General features: G+C 46.0%; 1 protein-coding gene across 3 annotated transcripts in view; it reads right to left on the bottom strand.

Moving 5' to 3' along the window:
* Nucleotides 1–13,689, bottom strand: part of SLC25A37 (solute carrier family 25 member 37) — a 43,856-nt gene that overhangs the window by 21,610 nt on the left and 8,557 nt on the right. Inside the window, exon 1 of one of the 3 annotated variants that reach the window (XM_044437282.1) lies at nucleotides 12,809–12,930. The exons of the other annotated variants lie outside the window; for them this stretch is intronic. Within the exon in view, the coding sequence (XP_044293217.1) occupies nucleotides 12,809–12,871 (63 nt within the window). The 5' untranslated portion in view covers nucleotides 12,872–12,930. Of the gene's footprint in view, nucleotides 1–12,808; nucleotides 12,931–13,689 lie in introns of those variants that run through there. 3 annotated transcript variants of the gene reach the window in all.

The raw sequence follows: 13,689 nt of genomic DNA, 5'->3' as shown, positions 1-13,689 counted from the left end.
ACCAAAACCCTATGCATTATTTCAGATTTAGAATACAGGTTTTTTATTCACGTGGGATTTCCTAAAGCAGCACAAAACAGAAAGCGGGATGAGCAACCTTGCTCACCCAAAGAACAAATGTGATTGCAGTGGGTAAAACGCAAAAGGGACGGGGCCAAAACATCAGCAGGTTTTGGCTCTAGGCTCAGACTACCCCTTAGGAGAGTCACTTCAACCTGCAAAAGTTAGGAAAACCACCCCAGGGAAGGAGGGATCCCTACAGGAAAAGGGGCGCAGAGAACAGACTCTGTCCAGGGCCCAACCATGACCCCTCCTAAGTCAAAGCAAATCTGGACTCATTCATGAAACCCTGGGCAGTTTCCAAGCGCAGTTTCAGGAGGATCTTAAGATCAGTCTACAGTTGGCACATTCACACACGGAGACGTGTACATATGCATGCACACACACATACACAGAAGTGTGTACACACAGTTATGAACATCCGAGTTAAGAACAACTCCTATTTCTGAATGAGCAAACCTGAAAGTCCCATTTCATCCTCAAATGGCAAGCCAGCACCCATGGATGGCAAGTGGCAGGCGGCGAGGGAGGGAGGGAGGGAAGAAAAGGAACGGAGGACGGGAAAGAGGGAAGGAAGGAGGCAGAAAGCGACAAGCGGCACGTTGGAACTAGTTCCGCAACAGAACCACGGCAGTGAAAAACTAGTATATCCCAGCCAGTGCGCCCGGATCATGTGGAGTTTAACGGATAAAGAAGGATAACAGAGTCCCATCTCCATCATCATCATCCAGTTAATGTTAGCTCAAGAAGGGTTAATCTTGAATAATCTTGTTATTATTTTTCTATCTAAATGGTTTTAAGAGCTATACTGTATACCTACACCCCCCTCTCTCTTCAGTACCTGTCGTTACTTTATTATGACTGTTTTAGCATCATTATTAAAATGCTGTATTGTGTTTAAGATACTTCAGTGCATATGGAAGTGTTTTGTATGCTTTTTATACTCGTGCTCTGACTTCGATACAAATTTAACTTAAAGATGATCTCAGGAACCGAACTCGGTGGTATACATACACGCAATCAGCCGGCTTATTCTGGTGGTTGGGCGCTCACTGCAGGCAGCTGCTGCCAAGACCGTGCTGCCAATTCCTGACTCGGGTGGGGGAGAAGAGACCCCCGCTTCCCCGGCTCAGCCCGGCAAAGTGGGTCCCCTCCCACCCCAGCTGCGCAGGCAGAAAGCAGGGCCTGGTCGCCGCCAGTGCTCCTTCCCTGCCACCAAGGGCTCACCTGAGGCCAGGGGAACCACGAGGTGCAGCTCCGGACACTCGCCTGGCGTGGCAGTGTTCCCGGTCGCCGAGGTGTGGGCCGACAGACAGATCGCTCTGCAGGGCAGCCTAGGGAAGGACTGCAACCTGCAGGGGCTCCCCACATCTTCATCCCCCCCCCCCCACACGCCCAGCAGCATCAATGAGCCCTCTCCATCCTCAGAGGGCTGCTGGGGAGAATTGCTAAATGCTTCCGTGTTTTGCAAACCTCGGTGTCGCTCAGCTGGCTTTATGCTGTTTGGCGACATAAACACAGGTGCTTCCCCTTGTGGAAAGGCTCCCATCAGAGGTTATTTCACCAAGGGCCCAGGCGGAACAGTTTTTTGAGAAAAAAAATCTGTACTCTTAGGGCCTTCCAAAGAAAAAAAGAAAAAAGATCACCAAGAAATGCACCCTTTTGCAGAGGGTCACATGACCCCCGCCCCTGCCCCCATCTTGCAAAAGGTTCCAGGGTGCCCAGCTGGGGACTGCAGTTTCAGAGAAAAGGAAGCAAAGCAGCCTTTTCCAGGTTATCACGAACAGACAGCTGCAGAAGCCACTTCCAAGAAAAGCACATTATGTAAGGTGGCCCGGTTTTATCTGTTCCCTGCCCCACTCCCAAGACTGGAGGACCAAGCTCAAGTGGATTCCTTTGCCGAGTCTTGCTGTTCAGATTTTACTCAAAACCAAGGTGATCCGGAGCTAAGCCAGAAGCCCAGGGAGGGGTCAGTCAGCAGGGCCAGCTGGACTGCAGGATAAATGCAGGGGGTGGGGGATGGAGCACGATGTTTTTGAAATATCTGAACACCACGCCCAGTTTAGTCACAAGGAGTTTGCAGAAAGTGAGTCCTTCAGCTTGTTGACTCTATTAGGAAAAATTACCCTGCCTGCAGGAGGGATTTGAAAGTTTACGCCAACAGCATCAGGTGAGGATCAAAGGGCTGTCTCCCCTGCATACTTGTGATGACAGAGAGAAGCAACACCAAGTTACCTAATCTGCCATTTTCTTCCTATTCATTACATAATATTATTTATTTTTCTTATTGTTAAACTGTCCCAGGACTACGGTAAAGGACGGTCTAAAGAGTTCTAAATAAAGAAATAATATTTCATATGACATGGTACATTTTGACTGTAGGGACTCGTCATGACTCTATCCATAACCCAGGACAGGCCACAAGTGCAGGCAGTTGTGCTGAGCCACAGTCTGGTTGTGTTCCCGTCCACCAAGAGCAGATCTTTCTCAAAGTGGCTCTTTAATCAAACCTTTTACCAAAGGTTTTTATCACCCATTCGAGACCAAACCACCTGAAAGCATCCGAGTGGCACGTGGCTTGCCCAGGTGTCCAACACAGCTGCCACCTGGGGACACAGCTCCGCACAGAAAAGGGGACTCCCCACCTTTTCTCTGCCGAGAATGAGGTGCAGAATTTCACATCTAGCTGCTGGGAGAAAGGAAAGAGCAGAGGTGGACCAGAGCCCGACTGCCTCGGTTTTTCATCTGACCTGCCAGGCTGGTCTAGGAACAAGGACAATCTCTCTCATGAACAAATAAAGATTCTCGGCTCTCGACCTAGACAGTACCCGCCCCCGCCCCGCAATTCAATGCAAGAATGAGCAAGACGCCAGTCCTTTTGCTGCCCCCATCTCGAAACTATGCTGCTGTCATTTGCCATCAAGTCACCTCTCCAAAATATCCTATCCATGACAGCCCTGCTTAGCTGTGTCTTCCTTGAGGGAATCCATCCATCTCCTCTCCTTCTTCCTTTCCTTCTTCTGCCTTCGACTTTTCTTAGCATCACTGAATCAGGAGGAGACAGAAACTACCTGGAGATTGACCAGGAGATCCAATCTTCCTTCTGCCTGACATGCTGTCACTGGGCCACGGGCCCTGCCCATCCGCCTACAGCGGCCAGGAGAGAGGAAAGGTGGGGTGTTTCTGGTCCCTGCTGTCAACGTGTCCACAACTGCACTGGCGCGGTCCACCCCCCAAGGTCCCCTGACAAGCGCTCCCCCGAGTTGCTCCTCCTCTGCGCTTGCTCACATGCAGCGTTCTCTGGCCCAGACATCGATGGGGCATGGTGGGCAGGAGGGACACGGCACGCCATTGGTTTCTCGCACTCTGGCTGCCAAGCAAGTGCGGGCAATGGCAAGAAAGAGCACGAGGAGCGTCGGCAGCAGTGGCGAGAAGGCAGAGTCAGTGATGCAGGGAGTCCACCGAGGGTGCTTTCCCCAAGAGCCTCCAAAATTCTGGACCTGAACAGGCTCCACTACACACACTTTCCTTGGACAACGACCGAGTCACTGGAGTGCTGCAAAGTGAGGGTTGGCCTGCCTCTCCCTGGTCTTTCTCCAACGCTCTATAGAGGTGGCCAACACTACACCAGGCTGGTGCAAGTAACGATAACTTTGTCTTGCTCCTCCAAGGCTTCCGGTCCATTGGCACCCTTTATTTCTACTTTTAGCACATTAGTGCCAGATTTATTACCTTGTGGACCAGTGGCCTGCAAACATTTTTGAGGACAGCTCCCATCAGTCCTTACCAGCAAGGCCAATGGCGATGGATTATGGGAGTTGCAGTGCAAAACACCTGGAGGGCAACAGCTTCCCTGCGGCTGCTCCAGACACAGCCAGCTGCAGTGTATTTTGCAGAGCAGCTTTGCAATTTCAGGCCTCTGTGTTGATGACCAGCCGTATCGCTACAAGTTCCCACCACCAAGCATTCTTTCTCTTAGAAAAAGGCTGGTACGCTACACATTCGATTTAGCAAAAGAGGTTCAGAATGGAACATCTGACACCTCCAAAAAAATAAATAAAATCAACCCTCCTGCCAAAAAGAAAACGCTGGCCTGCCCAAAAAATCAACCTAACAGCAACAAAATCAACAACTCACGTTGCATAAGCCAAGCGTAAATAAATCTAAGGTTATGCATGAAATCTGGTGCTGGCGTGGCCATCTATTTAGGGATTCAGATCAAATGCGACCAAACCCTACTGACAAACCAATGTCACTGAAAACAGTGAGCTTTGGTTCCGCCCATCTGCCTGTAGATTCTTTCAAGACCTTACACCCTGAGACGCTTGATCCCACCACTAAGCCGCACTGGAAAAATAAACAAACTTCGGGGGCTCAAAAGCCGAGGCAAAACATGAAGATATTGCTCAGGCGATTTTTAAAAACTCATGTAGCATGAAGACAAAGAAATTCATGATACAGTACTCCCTTTTGCAGGGAGAGGAATATGGTGACCCCGACAACTAGGGCATCTGAGTATGCAAAACTTCCAGCATGGGGAAATGCAAAACTCAGCACTAGACATTCTAAATCAGGTCTGTATTTAAGCACGAGTCACCATTGGCGACCAGGAATTCCATGCAGATGAGTGAACAGGCTGGCAGATAAAGAACAAAACACTGGGAAAGCCAAAATTAGTGCTAGCGTTAGACTGCCAGTAGCTTTTCTGTTTGCTTCTTGTTTTAGCGTGGGGGAGAGGGATGTGAATCCAGCAGGAGCATTTTGCTTCCCTATGAAATCACCCAAGAAGATCCTCTTGACATGCAAAACCCACCCTTCAACAAGCACCTTGCCTCACATACTCACTGCTAGCAGCCCATTTATCCAGTGTTTATGTCAAGGGTCCCCCCACCCCCCCACCCTGACCCCAAGCTCCTCAAGGTGGCAAGCATAGTCAGAATTTTGAGTCCCTGTCACGGGCACACTCACCAAATGGCTACCATGGCATGCATGGCTAGTCATAAGTCCTCACTGCCAAGAAGGCAAACTGATGAAACTAAAAAACGTTGCTTGCTGAAGAACCTGAGCTCAACTCATAGAACTGCTTGAATGAACAGACAGGAAGTGCATACAACTTTGTGGCAATACGTTTAGCGAAAGTGGACCAAATGCCAAGTACTCAGGCGAAAGTGGTGCCTTTATTTATTTTATTAAAGTTGTTTAAAGGCTGCCCATTAGCATCCCACTCTCTATATGCCACTCATTCAAATACCGAAAGCACTACAAGGTCCTCAACTTCTTGCATTGTAGGAGACGAGTGCTTAACATTCCAACATCGCAATATATATCCTTTTAGCTGTAAGAAGACCTCAAACAATACATTCCACTTTCCTTTGGTTAATTTCCCTGAACGAGGCAATTTAAAATAGTGTGTACATCACCAAATACTAAGAACTGCAGCAGTACTGTATTTTTTTCCCAAAAAGAAGCAAAGCCTTAGCTGAACAGCACCCCCTGCAATTAGTCAAATTAGTCCGTTACTGAAGTAAGGCTGCACTGGCCAACTGACATAATTGTTTCTGCAGAGTAAGATGCAGCCCAAGATCTCGAGGTGCGACAGGCAGACGCCAAAGCAGTGATCAACTGATTAGGCATGCTGAGGTGGTGCCCACAGAAATTTCTCAAATCCCCGACATTCCCATGGATCCGAAACAAAGTTGGGGACCACTGCTCTAGGGATCTGCTTCCGTTGCTGAACCACCCTTACTGATAAGACGTTTCTCCTGACCTTCAGCTGAAATCAGCCTCCCTGTTAGATTGTTCTCACTGCCCTATGGAGAAGCCCTTCAAATATTCACAGTGCCGCTGCATCTGTAAAGCTCTGTTAATGCAGGAAGCGCTTTGGCAAGCGTGACTATTCCTATCACCATGCCACCGCGGAAGGATGGTGAAGGAGCCACACCTGCCAGATTTCTCCCCGCAGCCAACTATTAAAAGGTTCAAAGACGGCACGGCAAGCCAGGGCTAGCAAAAAGTTAAAGAATGCCGGTTTTCAGGTAGGCTACACTTTCTAAACATTTAATAACATTTCTGTAGGGCAGGCACTCCAAATCTGAGAAGCAGATTCCTATAAATCATGGCGTTCAGAAATACAAGTTTTATTCCTGAAGGTAAGCCAAACGCTGATGCAATTTCCCCTTTCACTACCCTCTCCGGGCTAAAGCTACAGACTACCCGAAATTCATCGCACGCAGCAGATTCCAGTTTTAAAAATAAAGGACACTTAAGGGAGGTGTCGGTGTCAGCTCAGCAAAGCTCATTGTATTTTTCAGCACCAGCTCCTCAAATCATGCCAAGAGGAACATTCTGGCCAAATGCCTGTTCTTGGTGTTGCAAAGCACATGCTGCCAGGCGTTTGACAGACGGAACATCTGGCTAAGTGCAAGACTCACGTGAAAAACTGTTGACTCAAAGTGTGGAAATACCAAACACAAGAGGACGGGTCTGAAGAAACGGCTGTTCTACAAAGCTGCACATGAATGGGATGCATGTTTATATTTTATATTTTATATTTATTTTATATTGTTAATTTTAATTTTATATTGTTATTTTTGTATTTTATTGTATTTTATTGTGTTGTAAGCCGCCCCGAGGCTTCGGCAAGGGGCGGCATAGAAATGTTCTAATAATAATAATAATGTTGAGAAGTGTGGAAACAAAAGGTGGGGTTGGAGGGTTTCTCAAGGGCACAAAAGAGTTTGCTCATTCAGAGCAAGGGCATTGAAGGGCAGGAAGTCCAGACCTCTCTCTGAACAATAATACTGGCTGGCCAATCAGATTTAGCTATATTTATTTGTTTGTTTATTTAGAACTTTTGTAGACCGTCTCATTACTGAAGTCTCAGGACGGTGTAACAATACATGGTAGTCTATATGGGGGTGACATCACTGTTCCAAGGAAGACAACGATCTGTACATCCCAAAATGACATTGGAGGAGATACCAAAGAGTTAGCAAGCTACTGAAGAAATTAAAAAAGCAGGGAAAAGGAAGCACTGTTAGCTCCAAAAAGATGGGCAGAAAATACCCCCAGGCTGACACAAGACAGGTGGGTAATGCACTCCAAACAAATGAAGGCTGTCTTCCAAATGGGAAGAGGTAAGAATCCACCGAGCATACAAGAAGGTGGTTGGCTAGAACTTGTTCACAGTCACACCTGCACATCTAGAAGCGGTGGCGTGCCAAAGCATCCCTGGGGAAAAGCCGCTTGTCTTTTCTCCCATCTCGCTCAGAAGACACCTCATCAGAGGGAAGTGTATTGCACAAATCTCACCAAGTACATTGGTGCAGAACAGGCACAGAAAGGAGACCAGTTTGGGGGACCAGAATGATGTCCCCCTCCAGTAGCAAGAAGGAAGGGATCCCACTCAAGGCACCTTGCTCCTGCCCCCACCCCAAGAAAGCTGACCAGAGGTTGATCAATTTATGTTTCCCATGCCTTAGAAACCCTCAGCCTTTAATAAGCAAATCTATCCAGTGTCACATGAGTTTAAAAGACAAGCTCTGTATCGGATGTCCCCAACTGGACTCACTGGGGATGTTGGGAGTTTTAGTCCAACAGATCTGGAGGGCAGCAAGTTGAGGAAGCCTTTATTAAAACAAGCCCAATGGGAATATTATTATCACTATTATTTTACATTTCTATACTGCCTATAGTCGGCGCTTTCTGGGTGGCTCACGACATTTTAAGCCACCCATCCAGATTTCAACTAGGCCTGACCCTTCTGAGATTAGGCTACACAGAAGCTATGGCATAGCACTGAACATCACACCACTGAGCAACCAGGTCATATTAGAAGAAAGTCTTTCCGAAGCAAAGCACAGCATACCAAAAGCTCCAGAGTGCTCATCCCCAGAGCCACGACCCTGCAAGAAGAAAAAGCCAGACGAAAGCAGGCCCTGCGGAATTCCAGCTGAAGTTAGCCTTGGCAAGGCAGGAGTCCAGTATTGCTAACCATCTGCTCTCCTCCTTCCAAGACAGCATTCACGGGAATTAAGAGGCCTGTGAGCAAAGGTTAGTCAGCACATTACGCGCAGCCATCTTGCAGGTTAAACTTTAAGAGGAAGAGAAGCAAAATTACCCAGGACTTTGGAAACGGGAAGGGAAAGGCAGGCTGAGTCAGAAAATACAGAGTTTCTTTAATTGCACAATTTAAGGAAGCCCTGTCCATCGGTTCCACTGGGCTTATGTAGGAGAAACTGAAAGTCCCTTGTGCCAGGGCAACATCAACACAGTTCATGCCTCTCTGCCAGCAGCTGAAATTTAAGATTCCAAGCTCTGCAGGGGAGACTTGCATCTGACACTTGCTTCTGCTTTATGAAACACCACTTATACCAGTGAATACCATCACCTACACCATGATTTAAATGGTGCTCTACAAATCAGAGTTTAAATCATGAAATTCTCTCTTCAAAAAACAGCACAGTATCTATACCAGCAAGGTATGTGCTGATACACTAACCATGAAGAGTACTTACTCTTGAGAAGCAGCCACGTTGAAAAGTCATTTCAGGAGCCCCCAAGCAGGCCAAAGGAGTCTCTGCCACTCAATCCACAGATAAATATTTTAACTGCATAAAATAATAATTTGCAGCCCCTGACTATCAGAATGCCAGGGTGATTTATGGCAGCCTTGTAGGTCTGCCCACAAAGGGCAGTATTTGTATTTTATTGTATTTTATTCTGTGCTGTGAGCTGCCCCGAGGCTTCGGCAAGGGGCGGCATAGAAATGTTTTAATAAATAAATAAAATAAAGGTCAGCAACTGGAAAAAAGGCTAGTAGCAGCCAGTGTGGCACAGCAGTTAGAGTACTGGACTGGGACTCTGGAAACCCGGGTTCTATTCCCCGCTTGGCCATGTGGCTCAATGGATGGCTTTGGACTAGCCACTGTCTCTCAGCCTAGCCTACCTCACAGGTTCTTGTGAGGATAAAATGAAGGCACATGCTATCTATCCTGGGTTCCTTGAACGAGGAATAGTGCACAACATTTTTTATGATACTTAATATTATAATATCAAGCATATTTTATATTATATAATATAATACAGTGTGATATTTGTATTTATCATTTATTCTGTTTATATCCCACCTCTTCTTCAAGAACTCAAGGCAGCTTACATAATCCTCTTCCTCCACTCAAATTTATCCTCACAACAACCCTGTGAGGTAGATTAGGCAAGCAATGCGCATTTGCCCCAGGCTAGTAAAACATACTTCCTGCTACCAAGAAGTCTGCAGGAAGTGGGAATGGGGCTGAGGATGGACCTCCCATCCCCCCAAGCCAGCCAAAAGCCAAGGAGGCTAGAAGAGAAGGATTGGACCAATGGTTGAAGGCTGATATGTGACAATATACCAATTGAGATGTACAACATAATACAAATCAGTGAAAGCCAAAGTGGCAGATAAAGTCAGCTAAAGCACTACAAAGATCATGTGACTCAGAATGTTAAAAGCCTGAATGAATAAAAGGGTTTATGCCTGGCAGCAAAACAGTGATATCGGTACTAAGCGAGCCTCCCTGGAAAAGATACTTTGCAAACAGGCTACCAGAACCAAAAGGCTCTCTTTCTTGAGATCTTCCTCACCTCTTTTTGGGGAGGTACACAAGCAAAAGAGGCCTTTAAAGATACCTAGGGCTGAAATAACCTGCAACTGGCCATGTTAAGCCACACAGTACAGGGGAAGGCCAAACCCAAGATTATTAAGAAGTTCAACTGGGCAGCAAGTTCTGTACCAGACCCAAACTGCAGCAAACAGATCACAAGCAAATCCCATCCTCCAAGTCACCCCCAAAAATGACTCTCTCCATGCCCAAAATACCATCCTTCACCCAGGATTTCCTGGCTTAAGCAGGGAGGAAGAAAAGAGAGACAATAAAAGTTCAAATATGGAAAGCAGGGAAGCAGCTTGAGTTCTATTCCCCGCTCCTTTCTAGTTACCTGTGTACAATTGAACGCATCAGTAATCTGTACTGGGGCTCCGAAGTGTGTATATCATACATTTCTGAGCACCAGTAACTTATAACAGGGAAGAAAGTAAACGAGAAAGTGCAGCAAAGGTCAGTAAAGTCAGAACCCTTGTATCTGAGAGAAATTTGGATGTGAGGAATTTCATAACTCCTCTATGTAAGTACAAATGCTGGAAAATGATGTTTAGTCCACATTTTTAGGCAAAACAAACTAATTCACACTTTCTGGACAAATACATGGATCAGAACAAAGTTATGCTTTGATTTTGCACTCCTCTGAATTCTGTGGTGCCGTTCTCAGCTCTTAAGTTGCATACAAAAATCCTTGCACTATAAGGAAGTTGCATGCCAAAATGTGCTTTTTGGACTATTTCACATGGCAAATTGGTAAATGCAATCGTTCTTAGGAAGGAGGTCCTTTATTGCACAGTGATGCAAAAGATGGGTTGAACGGGGCTTATGGCTGAATAGACGCAAATGCGAGAGAGAGCAAATATAAACTGACTGTATCTCTGTTCTTAGGCCACAGAGCAAGACTGAGGACGGTGGACTTTTAATCAGTTGTGCTATGATGCAATGCAACAAGTTTCAATGTCAACTGTTGCCCTGGATGAATGAATGATCGTTCTTTGCTGTATTTACTTTGAAGTGCTCATACACCTTCTGGCTGCCAAGGCAAAGTTCTGATGCAATTTAGGACTTTTGCCTCTACAACTGCAAGTTACTTAATACCAAGGGAAGGCCAAGAGAAGGAAACACATACTCTGTTTTCAGTTTCCAACTATCCTTTTCAGATTTTTCAAGAAAGGGGAAAGTCCCACATATATGCACCAGGAAATTTCTAAGAGGTTCTGTCTATGCAATCCAGACACAGTTCTAAGAATATGCTCAAGGTTTACCATAATCCGCTTGTTCAACATCACAAAGAGATTACAGAGGGGAACAATAGGTCTCTTGCTCCCACAGTATTAGATGGGTTGGGTTTAAAGAAAACAATATGCATTTTGACTATGGCAGCGATCTTTGAATGTCCTGTTTCACAGACATCTGCTACACTGCTGCAGATTCTGGAGAACGTTCTAGAATGCATGTGCAGTTCATGAAGGTCTGATGGGACCTGAACCCTGAGCCTCTAGAGAATAATGGTGTCCTGCAACAATACATTACAGTATGGAAGATTCCTGATTATTGCTCAAGCCAGCCAGCCATGCTTTCCACCAGCACCCTTCATTCTCCAGCCCACCAGGTCATCTACTTGCAATTTGCTTTCTGGTTTGCATACAGAAGCTTCATTTATTTAAAACTTTTCTACCCCGTCCACCACTGACATCTCGGGATGGCTTACAATAATGAGCAAATAAAATGAACAAAACAAGCATTGAATCCAGCAACTCAAGATAAAAACCCCAGTGGAAACCAAGTAGAGATTAAAATAGTGGGAAAATTAAAAGGTTTTCACCTGACGTCAAATAAAAGAATAAAGTGTTGGTTTTGTATACCGTCCACTACCAAATAGTCTCAGGATGGTATGTGCTAACCTGGTCTGGGAGTCTCAACATACAAAATGAACAAAATTCAGTCCAGTCCCTATCTAAATCTAGCAGCTTACTCCTAGGAAGACAGTCACCATCTTCTACCAAATAGGAAGGTCATTCCATTTCTCAGAATTCTTTGGAAGGAAGCCACAGGCGGGACGTCATTCGCACCACTGGCTTGCGTTTAGTTTGTATCATGTGCAGTAAGCATGCCTGCCTTTACCAGAACCACAGGAAATGCTAATAGGGAGCGCGAAACAACTCTGGGTAGACTTCAGTTGTGCACAACTCTGCCAAGGCACACGAGAAAAGTAGGCCAAGACACTCCTGCGGGATGAAAGCAGCACGGCCAGGAAAGCGGCTGCACACTCCTCCCTCTCACCAGTCAGCATGACGCGAACAGTCCTGGGAAGGAGAGCCAGACGCTCTCCCCACTTTGGCCAGGCCCTGGCGTATCACGCTAGTCCTTCAACGGACCTTTAACCATCAGGGGCCGGGTGAAGCCCCCATTTACGTAGGGCAGCCAAGCAAGCCAGACAAAAAGCACCCAAGCAGCATGCCATGTACCCAGCATGTCACTGAGACACGGCCTTCAGCAGCCGCAATGTGACCGCGCCACCAGTGCTATGCCTGCCTGACACACAGGTCCCTGGAAGCTAATGCCTCCCACACGGATGACCCAACCGAAGCCACGCACCAAACAATGTTAATTGCTACTTTTATGCAGGGGACGCGAAGGAGGGAGTCTGGGATCTGCTGGTAAAATCTCTGAGTAGGGATTACAGGGTGGAGAGCTCCAATTTTAATGCAAGTTTGCCTAATTTTCACCCTTTCAAAATGCCATCCCAACGAAAACCCGGTTGCCCTTCAAAATTCCCAGTTTTCCTAATTTTGCAGTAGAATTCCTTGTTCAAAAATAGAGCATGCATTAGAGAAAATCATGTTCTGGTCTGCATCACACCAGGATAACCACTTGCAGGAAACACGAAGCGAGCGCAGAGAGATGTGCACCAAAACCTTATGAACTTCAAGGAAAACTTCTACCAAAAACAAAAACAAAAAAACAATTTTTGAGGCAATGTGTGCTAAGAATGAAAAAATGAGACGCTCCTTGGACAAACTGATCCATCTCCACCTCTGGGAGATTAACAAGAGATTGTGATTCCCAATCATTTAGCAGCAGAACAAAGAAAGCATGCTTGATACCGGAAAAATGAGGCATTCGATGTAGACGTGGCGGGTGGCGACATCTTTTTGTCGGAAAGTCATTACTCATAAGCATTTTGCTGTTGCAACAACTGCGCCAAGAGTGAATCTGCAAGCAATTTTAATACCTGTGGGATTAATAAACAGAAAGCAAAAGTGGAACTGAAGATCATGCAGCTCTTGCTGTATCTGAGCATATTTATTATCACCGTCATTGCAAGGTGGATGTTTAGTTAGACATCTGGACTGTTTATATTGATATATACATTTGAAATGGCATTCTATTTTTCTTCTTTTTCCCCATATTAGGGGAGCTGCTAATGATTAATATAGGCTTCAGGCTATGATTTCTCCATTTGTTTTTTGTCTTACTTGTTCTTCATTGTTACTGTTACCTCAAGAAAGAAAATATTTAAAAGAAAAAGAAAACAAGAAATAAAAGTGTTTGTTTGTAACACTTTCTCAACCTGAGTGCTGATAAGTACAAGCTTAAACAAAACCTGGGAATGGATTTTTGCATCAAAGGGCCGCAGGCCCACTTTCTGATGCTGGAAACAAAAATTGCCGGCCCGGCTGTCACGCTCCTTGTGTCAAAGTGTTAGTTATTCTTACACCCAGGTGGTAAAACACAGACAACACACCTCCACACTTAAATTCAGGCCAAAATGCCAATCCACAAAGTAACAGTTGTCAAACCGTAATGTGATCATAGTTTGTCTGCCAGCAAAGGCACTGCGTCTCTGAGAGTTTTTTTTTAAAGCTCCTTGGATAAAGCAGCCATTCCAACCAACCGGGGCATCTATACAAAGCCAGTGCAGTGGTCACCCCACAGCATTGGTGCAGTAGTGCTGGATGGGGATCCAGGAGACCTGGGTTCAGGT

Source organism: Varanus komodoensis, unplaced genomic scaffold (assembly GCF_004798865.1).
Source record: "Varanus komodoensis strain SLA01 unplaced genomic scaffold, ASM479886v1 scaffold30, whole genome shotgun sequence".
Lineage (NCBI taxonomy): Eukaryota > Metazoa > Chordata > Lepidosauria > Squamata > Varanidae > Varanus > Varanus komodoensis.
The sequence above is the reverse complement of the archived record's forward strand: the minus strand, read 5'-3'. Positions and strand labels throughout refer to the sequence as shown.